Raw genomic sequence first — 18,825 nt, 5'->3', positions numbered from 1 at the left:
CCCTCTTTCCGTACCTTTGCTCTCACTTCCCTCTCTCCATCTGCATCAGTAATCAGTCTGAGCATGTGTGACTGGTGTGAATTTCAGTCTGCAGCCTCAGGTGTGCAAGAAATGTGACATCCTGTATATCCGATGAGTAAACTTTATTTTCAGTTTGCATTAATGTTCCTGCAGGTGCCGTCCCAGGCCAGCAGCATATATGCAGTGATGGGACCAGACCTTGAAGCCGCTATTATTCATCTGAGGCCAATTACGTGCCTGAAATCCTTCTGGTAGGAAGCAGAAAGAACATGGCATCTTTGTAGCGAGGTTTTGTGATTCAGATAACAGGGCTAGCTCCAGGGAGCATAGAACAAAGGGCCCCCTGAGGGGAGAGACACCTCAGAGGCTGCACCTACAGGGCCATGCTGGGCGGGACTCCCTGCCTGTGAGCGGCAGGTGCAGGTGTGCCCTGTGTGTGGGTTTCTGTGCACGCACTTTGCACCTCTGTGTGTTTCTGTCCCAGCCAGGGACTCAGGTCAGAGATGGAGGAGCACGGGAGGCAAGAGGCATCTGTAGCCGCAGAGCCTGCTCTGGCCCTGCCCCAGGGCTGTATCCCTGGGACCCATTACAGTGCTTGGTTCTTGGGAGAAAATGAGAAGATCTTTAATGAATGAACAAGCACTGACACTGTTTACTACCGTAAGCACAGCTGCTACTCTACAAGAGGGAGCAATTGATCAGAGCTGGGGCCACAGTTGGTTCTCAAGTGTCATCCATTCTCTGAAGCTTTATTAAGCCCCGTCCCCTGTGGGCTTGTGCAGTGGGGTCGATGCTGGAATCACAACCCAGCTGGGCCCCTGATGAGCTCTGTGACTTTTGGTTACTCACCTTCCCTTTCCGGCAGCTCCTTGCAGAGGAGATGGCATTGCAAAGACTCTGAGGGTTGAGTAAGCAGGGTCCTTTTGGGGACCCGAAAGGAGGCCATGTGGCTGAGAGCCTCTGTGAAGCCGGAGGGGCTGGCAGGACCGGATCCTGAGGGGCCCTGTAGCCATGATAAGGAGTCAGTACCAATTAGACAGTGCCTGAGGTCAAGGCCCCCCCCCCCCCCCCCGTAGTCTCAGCTGCAGTTTGCGCATCTGCTCTGGACTTGGCCTTCTAGGGTCCAGCCTGACCTTGGGCCTCTGCCTTGGTTAGAGATGAGTCCTCACCCAGTGTGCAGGATGAGTGTCTCCGAGGAAAACCCATCCCACTGGCCCTGGGGACTCTGAACGCATGGACCACAGGCAACTCTCAAGACACTTCATCCCTGTACTCAGGATGGTGTCCCGTTTCTGCCAAATGAATCTGGAGATGACAACACCATCACCTGATGCCTTCTAGGTGGAGGCCTTTTTGGCTCTGTGACAGAGGGACATACACAGAATGATGCCATCAGCCCAGACATGTTTCATAAGAGAGGAGAACCCAGAACATGGAGGGGGTGGAGGCCGGGACTCAATCAAGTTTTCTGATGTGATTATGCTCCAGGGAACACACAATCCTGTGCCTTTGTGTGCAGGAATCCCGTCTACAAAACCCAGAGAAATAGTCATTTGACCTGCTCTTGAATATTCCCTTCCACGGGAGGTTCACTACTTTACACGGCAGTCTCTCAGATAGTGAAGGGTTGAGACCAGTCCTGTTTTCTTCCCACTTCCAGAGATGGGTCCCTAACCTTGGACTCCGCAGTCCTCCTTGGTTTTTAGGCCTCACCAAGGATTTGAAGATAGGCTTCTCACCTAATGTGAAATAGCAGACTTTGGTTCAGTGGGGTTTACTCCATTGGTAAAGGAAATGCCAATCCAGAAAGAGCTGTTTAGGGGTAAAAACGAGGTATTCTTATGTGGCGACAAAACCCAGCTGCCCATCAACTTACCACTCAACTTCCCCTGGGCTTACAAAAGTTTATTGATATGAGGATCACCTTGAGGTCTGGACAAGAGGGGTACCTGGTGTGGGACCCCTGCTTTAGAGGACCCCCCTCTGATTCTCCTCCAGCCATGCCCCACCCCACAGGGTGAGGAAGGGTGGAGAGAGAAAGGAACATGGGATTTTTTTTTTAATATTTTTATTAATATACATGTATTTGATAACTTCGAACTTAGAACACTTAGAATCAGCATGAACAAGGTAAACTACACTTCAATGACAAAGATTTGAAATGGGGGAACAGATACTGTAACTGGTTCATATTAACCTCCCCTTGCAATCTGTATCTTGTCCAGTGAAAACGATTTACACAGCTCTACAAGCGCAGTATTTTTCTAACAACCCATTTTGTAGTCTCGGAACACTTTACAGTTAAACTGATTGAGATGTTTAAAGATGAAAAATAAGAAATTTGCACTCTAAATTTGAATATCTAATTCACATTCCTTTACGTTAATGTAAATCAGGAACAATTTACAGTAAACACAAAAACTATTCACGATAGTAGTAACAACAGTTCACATTTTTACTGAACACTTCTTGTGTTAGCCAGGCCCTGCACTAAACATCTGAACATGCAATATCACGTTTAATTACCTCGACGGGAAGTGTCACGAGTTCACGTTTTCCACAACTGATGATGATGCAAGCTGATGACAGCTTGCACTGAGCACTCGTGTCCAGACCTTTCCCTGGCATCGTAGCTAGCATGACTCGCACCGCAGCAGCTCTGGTGCTTGTTTGCACGATTTTACTAATGTCGCATGAATACGCAGGCCTGACTTCCCCCCCCCCCCAAAAACATGGCTAAGTCTTTACTACTAGGAGACACACGTGTAAGACAGCACAGAGACAACGAACAAAAGCAGCTGCGATCTAGGTCTGCACTAAAGCCCCTCTTATGGGGACTCAGAGGGGCCCCTTCAGGCCTAACTGCAGGAGGACAGCCTCCGCCTCCTCCTCCTCAGCCTCCCCCTCGCGGATCTGCACCAGCAACTGGAAGAGGTTTGGGGTTGGCCCTTCCGCAACCGCGGTCAGCCACAGCCTCTGGAGGGCCCCGCTGTGGTTGGCCCCGACAATGACCTGCTCCAGGCGGGCTCGATTCACGTTATCTTTAGCTATGGCCCCCTTCTCCACCACCTTCTTCAGCAGAGGCTCCAGACGAATGACATAAGCAGATAACTTTTCTCCCGGGTTCTGGTAAGTGTTCAGAAATCTGACCTGCGCATCCCTAAAGCTCTCCACGCTCCCAAACGCTTGCTCAAGCGCCTTCAGGCATTCGGCGGTGGTAATCGCAGGGTTGCTGGTCTTGAGGATGCGTATGACATCAGCAGCAGGACCTCTAAGACTCTCCATCAACCGCCGCCTCTTTTCCACATCTGACACCTGCCACTCCTCTATGACCTCATTAGTGTGCTCCAGCCAGGGATCAAATGTCTCCTCTCCAGGCCCCAGGATGTCCCTCCCGGAGAAGAGTGTCAGCTTCCTGTACCCTATGGACTCAACAAGAGGCGGAATAACATTATGCAAAATATAGTTTAGCATCTCTGCTTGCATATCTGGGATTGGGGCCGGAGTGGGGCTCTGAAACCCAAGGACACGGGCAACATCTTGCACGGTCCACCCCTCTCTTGCCAGGAAGAGGTGCAACCTTTCTAGAAATTCAGCATCGGAAGTCGGGGGCTTAAAGACCACTTTCCACACCCCTCCTTTACCGGGCATCTCCCTGGGGATCGCGGTGTAATCGACAGCACCAGTGAGCTCTAACAAGGCTGCTTTGGCATTCTCTTCCCTCCAGAACATTCTCCCAAGCACTCGATAGGGCACCTGGGGCATCGCAGCCTGGAGGGTCTCTTCGATTTCAGCCTCATCACAGTTCACTGGGATCCCCCAGACCAGCAGGGCTCTCTGGAAGTTCACATCCATCCCCTTACACCAGTCTTCCAACAGTGTCATCGCCATTTTGCCAACTATCAAGGGCCCCAATTTTACAAAATACGGGTTACTGTGGTTCCCTGTGCTCTAGGACTTAGGACAACAGCAGACACTCCCCCGCAATATGCCCGAGGAGTCAAGCTTCACGCCACCACGATTAACAAACGACACCAGAGTCCTGCTCTCGTCCTTCCGCGGCCCCCCAGTGTCAGTCCTCCGCGTTCTTGGAGCGAAGCCTGCGGGATGCTCAGTTACGCGGCCACCGCCATCTTGAGTCTCTGGTCGGGGTCTTCGGGCCGGGTCCTCCACCTGCAGGTAGGGTGTCGCGTCGCAGCTCAGAGGCGAGGAGTGAGGGCGGGCGGCGAAGGCGGGAGCCGCCGGGCTGTAGATGCCGCCGGGGTGTAATCGCGGGGCGTGGTCTTCTGTTCTCAGCCCGGGCGCCAGGCACTCGCGGCTGCTTCCGGCGTCAAGCAGGCTTTCGCGGTCGGAGCCGGGCCTTCAGGCGCGCGAGAAGCCGCTTCTCTGCAGACGAGAACTGTGCCGCCCACGGAGGAAGAGACTGTCCCGAGGTCGCAGCGGCGGCAGCGGGGCCAGCCCGAGATATGGTCCTTCGCTGGCGCAGGTGCCCGTCTGGGCTGCGAGGACAGCCGGGCACCCAGAACACACGCGGCGGAGGCGCGGGTAGGATGCGGAAGCAGGGCTAGAGGCGGCGCAGACGAAGGCAGGCCACGGCGCCTGCGCGCCCGAGCTGCTGCACGTGGAGGCGGGATGGCGCAGCGCGACTTCCGGGAACGTGGGATTTTTGTCCACCGGGACCACACTCTGGGACCAGGACCCCCAATTCCCTCTCCAAATAGCCCCGAGACTGCTTCTGGGGCCTCAGGGGCCCACTTTCTGGGTTTGCCTTTCTGAGAAGCTGTTTGTGGGAGCTGTGTATGAGCTTGGACGGCAGGCTGGTGCGCCGAAGCTCGCGCTGAGTACCAGTGAGAATTGGAAGGGAGAGAAAAAGGCTCAGGCCATGGGCCAGGAGTGGGACCTGGGGCCTGCACTCCCTGCACTGCCATGTTCCAGGGAGGAATTCCACCGAGTCTCAAAATGTGCAAACCCAAGCAGTTAAGAAGATAGCTCTGTTAATGTAGCAAGAAAGAACATATTTTGTTTCACAAGCAACTGACTTGATTTATAGCTTTGAATATTTTGACATAAGGTAAGTGGGCCTCTACACTTGTTTCCTTGTTGCTATTGCAACAAATTACCACAAACGTCCTGGCTTAAAACAATGCAAATTTCTTCTTTTACAGTTCTGGAGGTCCGAAGTCCAAAATGGGCCTCACTGGGCTAAAATCAAGGCATCAGCAGGGCTGCATTCTTTCTGGAAGCTCTAGGGGAGAATTTGCTTCCTTGCCTTTTCCAGTTCCTAGAGGCTGCCTGCAGTCCTTGGCCTGTGGCCTTTTCCCCAGGTCTTCCTCACACTGCCATCTCTCTGGTTCCCTCTTCTGCCCCCGTCTTCCACTTACAAGGCCCCTCGGGATGCTTGGCCCCACTCAGATAATCCAGTATCATCTCCCTACTTGAAGTCAGCTGATTAACAACCTTAATTCCATCTGCAACCTGATACCCCGCTGTCAGGTTCCAGGGATTGGGATGTGGCCATCTTTGGAGGGAGGGCTGCTACTGTGCCCACACATCCTCCATTTGTATTCTCATCACAAGTCCTACAAAAGTTAGGGGTATGATTTGTTGAATCCTGAAAGAATAGTATTAGTGCCTGAGAATTGCTTTTCCTTTAAAAAAAAAAAAAAGGCTTACCCCTCAGCATCTGATGTCCTTTAGGCATCAGTTCTATACACCTGACATGATTTGCAGGCCTGGGCATGAGCTCCACCATTTCTGAATGACATTATTATGTTACTTCGGCTCCTGATGCAATGTCCAAGAGTAGAGATAAAAGCTTCTCCAACTCTCTCAGCCCACGCTTTACAGAGGGAGAAGGGAATTGGGGCCACACAGTGGAAAGTACTAACACTTACCTCTCCATACATGCACTTACCACCCAATTATTTGGGGGCAGGCCATAAAAAGGGCACTAGACTGGGAGTTATTGATTCAGCTACTCACCAGTTCAGCAAATATTGAAGTATCATCTAGTCTTGCCAGGCCTAGTACTTGGAGTTGGAGAACCTGAAGTGGTAAATACACGCGGGTCCCACCCTCGTAGCTCTGTCACTGTGGGCAGGGGCCTTCCTCCCTCTGTGCCTCTGTTTTCTTATCAATTTCATGAACACCTAGATGGCCAGTAAAGAGTCCCATTATAAGGGCAGCACCCTCACCTTTCTCGTTCACTGTTGTCTCTCCCAAAGCCTTGAACGTGTAGTAGATGCTCAGTAAACGTTTGTTGAATGAATGGACGGGTGGATGGCCCTTCCTGACCTGACAGCTGATGACTGTATCAGATCAACCAGAAGACAATGTAGGAGGGGGGTCGAGGAGGAGTCTTGGGGTGGATTCCCACTGCCGCTTACAAAACATTTGCTAGATCTTATTATCCCCACAGCTGCCTTATGAGTTGACTCCTATTATCATTCCCACTTAACAAATGAAGGAGCTGAGGTACTAAGAAGAAACTTACTTAAGGCCACAAGCTAGTAAGAGTTGGAGCTGGGATTTGAACCTGAACTCTCTCCAAGAAGAACAGCTTGCCTCCTTCTCTCACAGGGAGAGGTATGCTCTCCCCAGCTCCCATCCAGCAGCTATTAACCTCTCCCTTTCCACTACTCTCTGCTCCCTTCCTGTCTTCAGAGATCTCCCTGGGTCTGAATTATTGGGCCTCAAGGCCAGGTTACGCTGCCGGTGGGAACTAAAGAAGGTGACAGGGCTTAGTTGGGGTGAGACCGTTCACGTCCTTTATTCCTAACTCATTCCCCTCAATCACTCTCGGCAACTTCCCTTGAACAAAGATAGAAGGGCTTGATCTGTGCAGTTTCCAGTGAGTTTGCACCAACGCCGGGGAGATCGCCACCCATCATCTGTTCCGCTCAACCTTTCACAAGCAAGCAGCATGACCTAGAGAGACGGGCAGTTTAAAGTGTACTGAGAGCTCCTGCCTCTCCCTTGATTACCCGGAACATGCTCTGAGTGGGAGCGGCTGTTACCGTATCCCCAGCAAGTATCCCTACGGCACAGCCATCACTAGATACCTTTACTGGCAGTGAGGGGATGGGAACAGGGGTTTTCTCCCTTTCTGTTTCATTTGATAAGGCTTGGAAAACTCTGGCTGGACTAATCTATTTCTGACGGCCGCTGCTGTGGAGTGATGCAGAGCACCAGGTTTGGAGTTAGTCAACTCCCCCATTGGCTGTGTAACTGGGCAATTACATCCTCCCTCTGAGCTCAAGTCTTGCTGTGAGTAATCAGTGTTCTAGTCTTTGACCTGACTGCCCGGAAATCGTGGGGTCATGGCTCCCAACATCCCACCTCTCCCCCTTCTATCTTATCCCTGGTTCCAGGTGAGGCAGGACCTGTGACACGTCCGGATCTCCATTCCTCATCCTCAGCACTCTACCAAGTGGTCCAACTGGGCCCTCACATCCCTGCCCTGGGATCCTGTGATAAGGCATGTGAACCCCTCCAGATCCTGGCTGAATTCAACCTCCTTTCTCTAGACGCCCAAGGCATAGCATGGGTTCCAATGGTGTGATTTAGATTTAGTTTTATTCTTTAGCTGTCTGTATCTCCTATTTGATGTTTCACTCCTTGAAATCCAGGTGAAGCCCCATCTTCCAATTCAGCTGAATCTTCCTCCACGCCTAGCACAGTGCCTTGCGCCCAGAGAAGGAACTGTGTGTTGAATTCCTGTCTGAGCTTCAAGCTAAGAGAGCTTCTGACTGTAAGAGAGATGAACCCCCCTCCACCTGGACTAAGAGAAGGACATTTATTGACCCAAATGACTGAGTAGACAGGGCTCCAGGGGTAGCTAGAGCTAGACATTCAAGTAATGTCTTCAAGAATCTTTCCCTTCCCTTTGGCTGTTTTCCACTGTGTTGGCTTCACTGTCCAGAAGGCTCTCCTCTCGGTGGTAACAAGATGGTCATTAGCGATACCTAAGTTACCTTCTGTCCATTTAGTAATCCCAACCATCAGGAGGAGGGCTTTCATTGGCCAGCTTGGGCCACGTGCCCAATGATGAACCAATCACTGTGGCCAGAGGAATGGAACTCTGTGATTGGCCAGTTGTAGGTCATGTGGCCCCTGGAGTGAGGGGGTGTATTTAACTCCATCTTAGCCAAAAAGAATGAGTAGGAGAGGGGTAGTTTCTCAAAGGGGGATGGGGAAAATACTGCTTAGCAGAGGGGGAATAATGGACGTTTGACATGCAAGAATGAGATTATCCGCTCTAGTCTCTTGGGTTCCGTAAAAGCAGCCACATTTACTACCTATTTGGTTCTCACCAAATGCCTAGGAATGGGTTCCTTACTCCAAATTTTCCTGCATTTTCACATAAGGTCTATATTAACCTTTGAATCCTGTCCTCTTCCATTCTCAGACTACAGGACCAAGCTAAGAGGAGCCCTCTAATAGCCACACCCTCCAGGCTGCAGATCACCCAAGTATTCCATTAGGATGCAGAGAAGTCCTGCCTCCCCCTCAACTCACTCTGTCTTCCAGTGCCCCTCCGCTCTGTCTCCACCTCCAGCAGACATGACCCCTCCAGAACAGAAAACAGAAACCCAGCTGGCTGACAACCTCAGGGAATGTTTTGATTTCATGATGACTAACAAGGATGCAGCATCTCAGGACCAATTCAAAGGACTGTATTTTTTAAGATTAATCTGCCCACACAGTGAAAATAGCTCCTTTCAGTTCAGACTAACTTCTTCCCGTGACCATAACAGTCGAATAGCCCATGACAAGAAATTGGGATCATGATTTATCAGGAGGAACAAGTCTACAAATATGGCTTGTGTTCCCTATTCAGAACTCTATGTCCTCAAGAGTCTTGGTCCTAACATCTTCTTGGTGGCTCCTCGCCTGATAGCGAAGCCCTGACAGTAAGCACCGTATCCATTACCTATTACTGCTCTAACGAACTAACACTCACTCAGTAGCTCAAAACAACACAAATTTATTATCTTAGAGTTTGGAAGGTCAGAAGCCACAAGTGGATCTCACTTGGCTCAAATGAAGGTTTCAGTAGGACTGGGTTCTATCTGGAAGCTCTAAGGAAGAATCCATTCCCTTGCGTTTCCCATCTTTAGAGGTTACCTTCATTCCTTGGCTTATGGCTGCGTTCCTCCCTCTTCAAAAGCCAGCATAGAATCTTCAAATCTCTCTTAGAGTCTCACTCTTCTGGCTCCCTCTTCTATATTTAAAGTACCCTTGTGATTACATTGGGTCCTCCTGGATAATCCAGAATAATCTCATTTTAAAGCCAGTTGATCAGCAGCCTTCATTCCATCTGCAATCTTAATTCCTCATGGCCGTGTAACATCAAATAATCATAGGTTCCAGGGATTGGGACATGGATATATTTGGGGTGACCATTATTCCACTGACCACAGACACTGAGAGAATTCTAAGTGAATGTGGACTTTCTCATCAACCCCTGTTTGGCATCAGCAAGTCAGAAGAATGGCAGAAATACATAAATACATAATTGTACAAATTACAACTAAAAGGAGCAAGGTAAGGTGAAATTAGAACAAAAAGAAATACAGATGCCCCTCAATGGTCCTATCTAAGAAATAAGGGACTTGGTGTATCCAATTCTGGAGAACAGAGATCCTGTGCAAAGAGTTAGGAATATAGATGCTCCATCCTTTTATAAGTGGGGCTCCATTATAGCTCCCCAATTCTATTGAGGTACTAAGGTTTGCCTTCTCAGCCTCTCTCAGCAACTTTCTCCTATCCTCAGAGGGCTGAAGGGCTCCCAGATCCATCAGGACTTTGGAAGAGTTCTGCCACCTTCATTAGGCAATAACCCAAAAGATTTGAGTGGATGTTTTGGGGGGAACTCAGGTGTGAAATTGCAGCCCTGCAGGTTCAAGCATCCAACATGTCATTACAAATATGAAGCAGAAATTGTTTCTGGAAGGGTTAGATTAACGGCTGATGAAGGGAAACCAGATGTTTGGAGGAAAGCCCTCTCTTTGGAGGACGATTATGTTTTCCTGGTCCCACTTACTCAGACAGACCTTGGGGGCAGAACGGTTCAAGGTCGGCATGAGTCATGTGGGGCATCAACAGTGGTTCCCACCACCTCACGATCACAAGATTCCAGTTTGGAACCTTGATGCTGACTCATTCTACTCCTTGCCCAACTTCAGCACTGCTCTCTCCTTGCATTTTCTCCAGTCTCTTGAGTTATTTATGGAAAGGACTGTCACTTCCGTCACATTGAAGGCAATTACCATGTCTTACTCACCTCTGCGGGCCCAGTGTCTCCCATGATGAAGCTCCCCTTGTTAGTTCACTGGCATTGCTCATCTCTCCACACTGTATTTGGAAAACCCCCCGTACGAGGCAGAGCCCACCTCCCACCATAAAGCTGGGAATGCCAAATACCCTCTGTCTCAGCCTCCTTTGCAGCTACGGTGAATACAAAATGTCCTACCCAGTAAACCAAACCCTCCTGACCCAAGTTTTGCACTGGAAGTTGTGACTTGAAGAAACCAGAACCAAGTAGGACCTGTTTGTGAAGGAGATGGCAGGGGAGCCTCCACATCTGGTTTCCAGGGGCAGCATCCGGAATTGAGCCTCAGTGATACTGGCCAAACAAGCCACCACATCAATGCCAGTTGCCAGGGGGGCGTCTTCCTAGGACCAGTTCTTCAGTGCTATTTAAGGGGTTGTTCCTGGCACACAGCCTCCAAGTTGACTTTAGTGTTTCTCAGTGAGCCAGCGAATCCCCCGTCCCCTCAGATCATCCAGGCTTAGTGCTTATTGCTTACAAATGAGACCCTGACTGACTCAGAAGGCCTTGAGGGTTTGACTGGAGTCATCACATTCCCTCTCACCCTGGGACCTTTGCATATTTCATTTCTTCCACCGGGAGCAGGCATCCACAGCCCTGTCCTCCTGGATGACTCGTGCTCATCCATCCAAGTGCCCAGACTTAACAACGCTTCCTCTGAGAAACCCTCCCAGATCACCCCAAGTCTGGGCTCCCACAATCCCCACACATTCCTCTTGGTAGCACTTGCTCGGCTGGGTTTGTCTATTTCTGTGTCCCTAACTACTCTCTGAACTATATGAGGATAGAAACTGTGTTTCATCATATAAGTGCCTAGTCTATTAATATTCTTGAATGAATGAATGAACGAATGAATGAATGAATGGAACTGTCCCAGGCCAGAATAATTCTTAGTGGAGACCCCACCATCACTTTCTGGCAGCATGAGGCATCTTCAGTTTCTGGACTCAGGGCAATTGCCCTGTTCCAGAAACCCCTCCCACAAATAATATTACCTCATTCCCCTTCCACCAGCAGTTCTTGTGCATCTACTCTGTGCCAGGCCCTGTGCCCTCTTCCGCCCACATTTCAGATCCTGCAGGTAGAAACACTAACAGCGCGGCTCTCCCTCCTCCTCTGCCCAGTCATGGAAGCCCCAGGCACTTGGAAGAGTGACCACATGATCCCTGGGAGAAGCGTGGGCCAGCTGCAAGCCTCGTAAGTGGGCAGGCTGCCATGGTGACTTCTTAATGGAGAGAGTTGCTTGAGGAACAATGACCACAAAAGGGAACAATTACCAATGAAGTATCCATTTATATCTAACAGTTTTCAAGAATGGGCAAGATATAAAGCCACAAGTGAAAAGATACTTCAAGCAAATAATAGCGCATGAGCTGGTCTGGACCCAATTCAAGGCCTGTTCCTCACTCCTCCTCCGCTCTCATCACAGAGAAATAAAGCTGTACTTTTCAGTGATCTATAGCACTGTTTAAAATTACTGTTTTTAATACTTACTGTCATTTACCCAGCACCCATTATGTGCCACGTGCCCTACAAGACACATAAAATGTGTTCTCCAATCTTGGAAACAACCCCACAAAGTGAGTGTCATTATTCCCATCTTACAGATGAGGCAACTGAGGCTCATAGAGTTTAAGACCTATGGAGGGTTGCACAGCTGGGAAGGGCAGAGGCAGCATTTTATGCTTTATTCAAAGCAGCACATTCTCCCTGTGCTGTTAACTTTGTCACAGTATCTCCATGAGAAAGCTTCCTCTGAAATGAGAATCCAGCCCTCTCCTGCCTTATCTCCACCATGTTTTATTGCCATCTATTTCAAAGACAGGCTGTCGGTTGTTTCCTTCATTCATTTATCAATATATATACATTTATGTGTACATAAGAATTTCCAACTGTTAGTGTCAAACCAGCACGCCCTGTGCTGGGCATTCTGGACCCAAAGCTAGCACACTTGTAAGTTAAAAAAGCTTCTCCAGAACTACTGAGCTTCCAGTCCTTTCCTCCACTCCTGAAAGTAGCCTTCCTTCTCCAAACTGCACTCTGGGTCCCGATTTGCCACCCAGAGCTACACACACACTTTGTCCACAGTTTTGTGAAGTCCAGATGAGCCACAGCTTGCGAAGAGTCCAGAGCAGAGCCCAGCACTTGGAGGGCTTGGTGGAGCCCACAGGAAAGTAACACACATCCTGAAACAGGCTACTCAGGGTGGAATTTTTGCTCCGCCACTTAGTAACTGGATGATCTCGAGCAAATTGCTTAACCTCGCTATGCTTCAGTTTCCTCACCTATGACTTAGGGCAAAAAAAAAAAAAAAGTAACATCTCCATTGGGTCATTGTGAGGATAAAATAAAATAATCCATGGAAGGGGCTTGGAGCAGTGCTGGGGGATTATTAAGTGCCAAGCGTGCATCAGCTAGTATCAGAAGTAGCCAAGGGGCAGGTGCTCAGTCTTGGGTCAGTTCTCTCAACTCTACCTTCAGGCTCACCTCCTCGTGTGGTTTCTTCTCCTGCTTTGATAACTAGAAGCAGTTGTATGGAGCCTGGGGCCTCTTCTCACAAATGCCCAGGTCAGCCATTGAAGCCTGTCTTCCTTTCTCCCAGGCACTCTCAGCCTCTCAGGAAAAACATGTCAGACCAAGTGTCTTCCAAAACTCTCCATCACTCCCCATAAGGCTAATTTCCACCCAGACTCCTCTGAAGGGCCTGGGAGGCCTCCCCTGGCCTAGCCCATGCCTACCATCCAGCCTCACTGCTGCCCCACTAAACTCAACAGCTCTGGCACAGCTGTTCCCCCCCCCACCCCCACCCCCCACTGGGACAGCTGTCCCCTTCTCTTTCCCTGGCCAACTCCTATTTGTTTGTAAGCTTCCTCTAAGGCTCAGGAAGAGGAAGTATCTCCTGGCCATGCAGCGTGCCTCGCATTTTATAGCTGATAACGTCCTTGTGAATCTCATGCAGGGCACTCACCCCACTCCCTTGTAATTGTCGCCTCTGCAGGACCAAGGAGGGCTGAGCTGTGGCTGACTTGTGTGTTTCTATGGTCCCGGCACCTGACACTTGCAATAGAGGAGGTGTTTGATAATATTTAGAAGAATGTGTGAAATGACTGAGAACACTGGTATGAAGAAAGTGTCCATGACCCTGGAGAAGTTTATCATTCAGAACGAGATAAGCACCCCCATAGGCAGGAGTTGGCCTGACACTCACAGCTGGGTCCTGGTGTTTACCTCTATGAACGTAAATGATTTCCCAGAAGATGGACATCAGGCAAAGCTACACTGACCAGGATGGAGCCTGATACGAATAAGACCACTTCATAATCATGTCACATAAACGTATAACATGAACGCAGACAAAAATAAGAACATTGTCCGAACCACAAAAATGACCGATATCTTCCCTTTTCTGGCTAATCCGAGTCATTGCTTGCTGCTTGTTCACCAATAACGCTATCATTCCTTTTGCCTTACAGATAAGACTTATACAGACCCCCAATGATGGAGTCACCCTTGCTACCTGAGAGCATCCAATCCAGAGCAAATGCCCTCTTCCTTGAACCCTCCCTAAAATCACCTAGCCCAAGACTCAAATCCTTTCCTGTCTTTCCTTAGCACCCTCTTGCCAAGGTACCTCACTGTTGCCCCTAGTGGACATTCCTCCTCACTGCAATGAGCCAACCAACCCAACTCTGTTCAACCATACTGTGTCCCTGGACATCTTTGGCTAAAGGGCATTGATGTCATCTAGTTCCCATCACCCCAAGTTTACTTTTAAAAACTCATCTTAATTTAAAAATATCTGCAAACTAATTGATGGTGATAAATATATTTCTGGTAGGAGGCACATGCCAGAGTAGAGAACCTTGAATATACTGTTGTTTTCTACAGGGTCGCCTTAGCTTCCCCTCCACTGTGTAAGTGGAGAGGAGGAGGAAGGAAGCTTTGCTGTCCTGGGCATCTGTGACTGGGTATGTCTCCTCTGGAAGAACATCAGCTAACATTCCCTGAAAAACAAAAGAAGGTTATCCTTGTATGATTACATCTGCTTCCAGGAGAGCACAGAGCATGCATTGTCTGTCCCAGGAGCTGCCCTGCACAGGGCCTAAGCTGGTGGCAGTTGTCATAGGTTAGTGGTAACCGTCTGCAAGGCCAGCCTCAAAAATGCCTAGTGAGGGAATTCCCTGGCGGCTCAGTGGTTAGGACTCTGCACTTTCACTGCCAAGAGTGTGGGTTCAATCCCGGGTCAAGGAGCTAAGATCCCACAAGTCATGCAGTGAGGCCAAAAAAAAAAAAAAAGAAAGCAACAAAAAAATTATTTTAAAAAAATGCCTAGGGCTTCCCTGGTGGTGCAGTGGTTGAGAGTCCGCCTGCCAATGCAGGGGACACGGGTTCGTGCCCTAGTCCAGAAAGATCCCACATGCCGCGGAGTGGCTGGGCCCGTGACCCATGGCCACTAAGCCTGCGCGTCCAGAGCCTGTGCTCCGCAATGGGAGAGGCCACAGCAGTGAGAGGCCCGCGTACCGCAAAAAAAAAAAAAAAAAAAAAAAATGCCTAGTGCTCTCACTACAATGGACACCACTGTGGCTCCATTTCCATCCCCTAGTCCTGCTTCCCATGGGAACATCTAGAGGGATGCCTGGTTGGTAGCACCTGGGACTGAGAATAAGACAGAGTTGGGCTCTGAGTACAAATGAGAGACATACTGTGTGATGACTGGCCGAGCCCCTCCAACAAAGGCAGAAGGCCAACAGATGCTAGTCTGCCTTGTGGATGGTGATAATTTTCTTCTTGGGAACTCAGAGAATCTTGATGTGTAAGGTTAAGGTCAAGGTAAGGCCTTTCCTCTGCAGCCAGAAAGCAGCTGGAGTGTGTGACAACAGAAATCCAATACGAAACTCAGATGACACAGGTGGCGATGAGGTCACAAATATAAACGTCCCGTCATAAATTTCTACCTGGAATGAGGGCCAGGGTATCAAAACTCTCGGCAAAAGCCAGTGATGGCTCCAGAGAGGGACGTTAAGCCAGGGCTTGATCTATGAGGAGGTTTCATGCAGGGGCTCCTGTCAAATCCCATCCACAGGCCAAGCTGACGTCTGCAGCTGTAACATCACCGCACTTCCCATTCGCCTCTCAGGAAAGCTAAACTTCTTTATGATGCTTTTTATCTAATTTGTCTTCTGTCATTTCTTCTCTCTGCCCCCTCTCCCTTTTGCCTCGTGCCTGACAAATAAGTGAACTGTTACCCTGTCAGTTATTTATCAGAGTAACTTCCTGAGGAAATTTCAAATTTCATTGAATTTTCTGAAAACCATGAATTCTAATGAGGTGGCAATAGAGGAAACAGCGTGATGAAGGAATTGTTATTCGCTGGTTGTACATCATTACCACCCAGAATTTATCGCCGGATCGCTCCCAGATGGAGTCACTGAACTATGATTATATTTTAGAAAATGAAAGGGGACAAATCTAAAAAGGCAATAAAGCAAATTAGGAGCCTTCTTGAGGGACACGATTATTACTGATTAAGTATATTTGGCATCGAAAATGCGGGAGCACTTTGGCGGTTTAAATTATACATTTGCGCAGGCAACATTTTTGCTGGTCTCAAAATTCTTTGTTATTTTGGTCTCCTAATCACATTCCCCTTCATCCTCCCAACTGACAATTTGAAAGAACATTAGAAATGGTCTTTTCTGAAGGAGCATTTGCTCTCAAAATGCATATACACTCAGCAGCCATTAAAAGGATATCATCCAGTCACTTCGTTTCTCAATTTGAGGAAAGTTACTGTATTAGAGGAAGCAGCCCCTATTTCAATCTAATGGTCTTTGTTGTGTCTTTCAAGATGCTAGACTAGAGCTAAAGGATTGCGGAAGGCAGTTTGCAAATGTCCGTGGCTCCCATACCACGGATTTGTTGTGGTACCGACAAAGCAGCTACCCTACCAGGCACCAGATAGGAAGGGATCCACATTCCTGGTTCCGGTTTGCTTTTTAAAGGCTCTAAAAGTAACTTTGGGGCATTTCTCTTGAAGGGTGCTCTAACAGAAGTTGGAAGAATTTCTTTGCAGTCCTGGCTCAGCCTCCTGTCAACTGTGTGACCTGGGGCCTATTATTTCACCTCTCTGAGACTTTGTGTCTTCATTTCTACAAGTCCACAGTACCTGCCCCATGGCGCTGCTATGATGGTGACATGAGATGAATGCCTACGATATACCAACGATGTGCCTGGCGCACAAACGATGTCCAATAAATGTTTCTTTCTGCCACCGTCCTTTCTGCAACCGCTATCTAGCCCTGTCTGGATCACACAGAAGGTCTGTCTGTTTCACCAACAGATAGAATATCTATGAATTTTCTCCCCTGATACTCATTAGCCAACAGAATTCTACTGAGCATCATTTTCAGCTCAGCTTACTGTCTCTAGTCCCCAGGGTGGAGCGGAGCTTAAAAACCCTGCCCAGATGCCAGCCCCATGCCAAGCAGCTTAGGCTAAAACCCAGCCACCTACACCCTTGGCCTTCAGGGAGAGGCCTCAGGCTCTAGTCTGGGGGTGGTATGGAAGGTGAAGGCAGGAAGTAAGCAGAGGAAGTCCCAGTGTGTGGGGCACCATGCACGCACCCGTGTCAGGCTGGGCCTGGGGCCCTCCTCCTCCAAAGTGGGTGTGGCAGACTGTATTTCCCAGCATGACTGCATTCATCCCATGTGCTCCACCGACAATGCTATTTGGACAGTCCTCCTACTGAGACTGGGGTTTGTGTATTCTCTCTTGAAACCTGGGTGGTACTTGACTGTTTGACCAATAGAGTTCAGTAGAAATGACACCATATGCTCCCAAGGCTACATCATCAAAGGTGACTCAGCTTCCACCTTGCTCCCTGGAATGCTTCGTCTTGAAGCCTTCAACTGACTTATAAGCAGTCGGCCTGCCCAGAGCCCACCAGGCTGTGAGGAGGCCAAAACCTGTCCATGAACAGGGACCACATGAGAGTCCCTGATGCTACCTGACGAGAGAAGGATGCTCAACTAGCCCCAGCTCCAGCCATCTGGCTGCAGTTGTATGAGACACTGAACCAGCATCTAGCCAAGCCTTTCCTGAAAGAGAAAGTCAGAAAGAGAAAAACAAATACCGTATGCTAACACATATATATGGAATCTAAAAAAAAATTAAAAATAATGGTTCTGATGAACTTAAGGGCAGGACAGGAATAAAGACACAGGACGTAGAGAACGGACTTGAGGACACGGGGAGGGGGGAGGGTAAGCTGGGACGAAGTGAGAGAGTAGCATTGACATATATACACTACCAAATGTAAAACAGATGGCTAGTGGGAAGCAGCCGCATAGCACAGGGAGATCAGCTCGGTGCTTTGTGACGACCTGGAGGGGTGAGATAGGGAGGGTGGGAGGGAGGGGATATGGGGATATATGTATATGTATAGCTGATTCACTTTGTTATAAAGCAGAAACTAACGCACCATTGTAAAGCAATTATACTCCAATAAAGATGTTAGAAAAAAAAGTGATTGTGTTAATGATTGCAGAACTCTGTGATTATACTAAAAAGCATTGAATTGTAGCTTTAAATGGGTAAACAGTACAGAATGTGAACTATGTTTCAATAAATCTGTTACATTAAAAACATATATTAGAGCTATCCCTAGGATCCTGGCTGATCACTCTGCCTCCAGCTGCCCACCCTCAATCTCCTTCCTGGACACACCAGAATAATTAAAACATTGGTGAATGAATAAATAAATAAAGCAGATTGTGCCCCTCCTCTGCTCAAAAGCCTCCAATCCTTCTCTACTTCATCCAAAGTCAATGTCATTACAATGGCGAAGCATGATCTGGCCGTGTTACCTCTAACCTCATCTCTCTCCCCACTCCTTTTTGCTTGCTTCACTCCAGCCACACTGGGCTCCTTGCTCTTCCTCCAAATGCCAGGCATGTTCCTGCCTCAGTACAGCTGCCTTAACTCTTCCCTTGGCCTGGACCGCCCCTTCCTCAAATAACTATGTGCCTCACTCCCTTACTCTTTCAAGTTTTTCCTCAGAAGTCAACTTCTCAACAAGGACTCACCCCGAAGACACTATTTTAAATATAACTCGTACTCATCTCCCCCACCCCACCCCAGGACCTCTCAATTTCCCTTTCCTTATTCTATTCATACTTTTTCCATCGCACTTATCTCTTTCAATAGTCCCTTTAATCAACTTATTTATTGGGTCTATGCCCTTCTATTAGAATATAACCTCCACGGGAAAAGGAATTTTTAAATCTATTTTGTTCACCGATTTATCCCAAATAGCTGGCACATAGTAGGCACTCAATAAACATCTTTTGCATGTTTGGACTAGATCAGACCACATCACTCCCTTACCGCTCCTTGAGCTCGAGAGATAAAGCCCAGCTTGATATGCTTCTGCATGACCCGCTGGGCTTACCTGACCCCAGCTACCCCCACTT

The 18,825-nt window shown here is 48.7% G+C and overlaps 1 protein-coding gene across 1 annotated transcript; it reads right to left on the bottom strand.

The window, feature by feature from the left end:
* Window positions 1-2,859: 2,859 nt before the first annotated feature.
* Window positions 2,860-3,912, bottom strand: LOC132422368 (paraneoplastic antigen Ma1-like). The gene has a single exon (XM_060007144.1). It carries the CDS (start codon window positions 3,910-3,912, stop codon window positions 2,860-2,862), a length of 1,053 nt encoding a protein of 350 aa, XP_059863127.1.
* Between the last annotated feature and the right edge of the window lie 14,913 nt (window positions 3,913-18,825).

This window comes from Delphinus delphis, chromosome 3, assembly GCF_949987515.2.
Source record: "Delphinus delphis chromosome 3, mDelDel1.2, whole genome shotgun sequence".
Lineage (NCBI taxonomy): Eukaryota > Metazoa > Chordata > Mammalia > Artiodactyla > Delphinidae > Delphinus > Delphinus delphis.
Note: the sequence above shows the minus strand (reverse complement) of the source record. Positions and strands in the feature narration are given on the sequence as shown.

Excerpts from the sequence above, each read along its gene's own strand:
- LOC132422368 (XM_060007144.1), bottom strand. The coding sequence starts at position 3,912 with ATGGCGATGACACTGTTGGAAGACTGGTGTAAGGGGATGGATGTGAAC.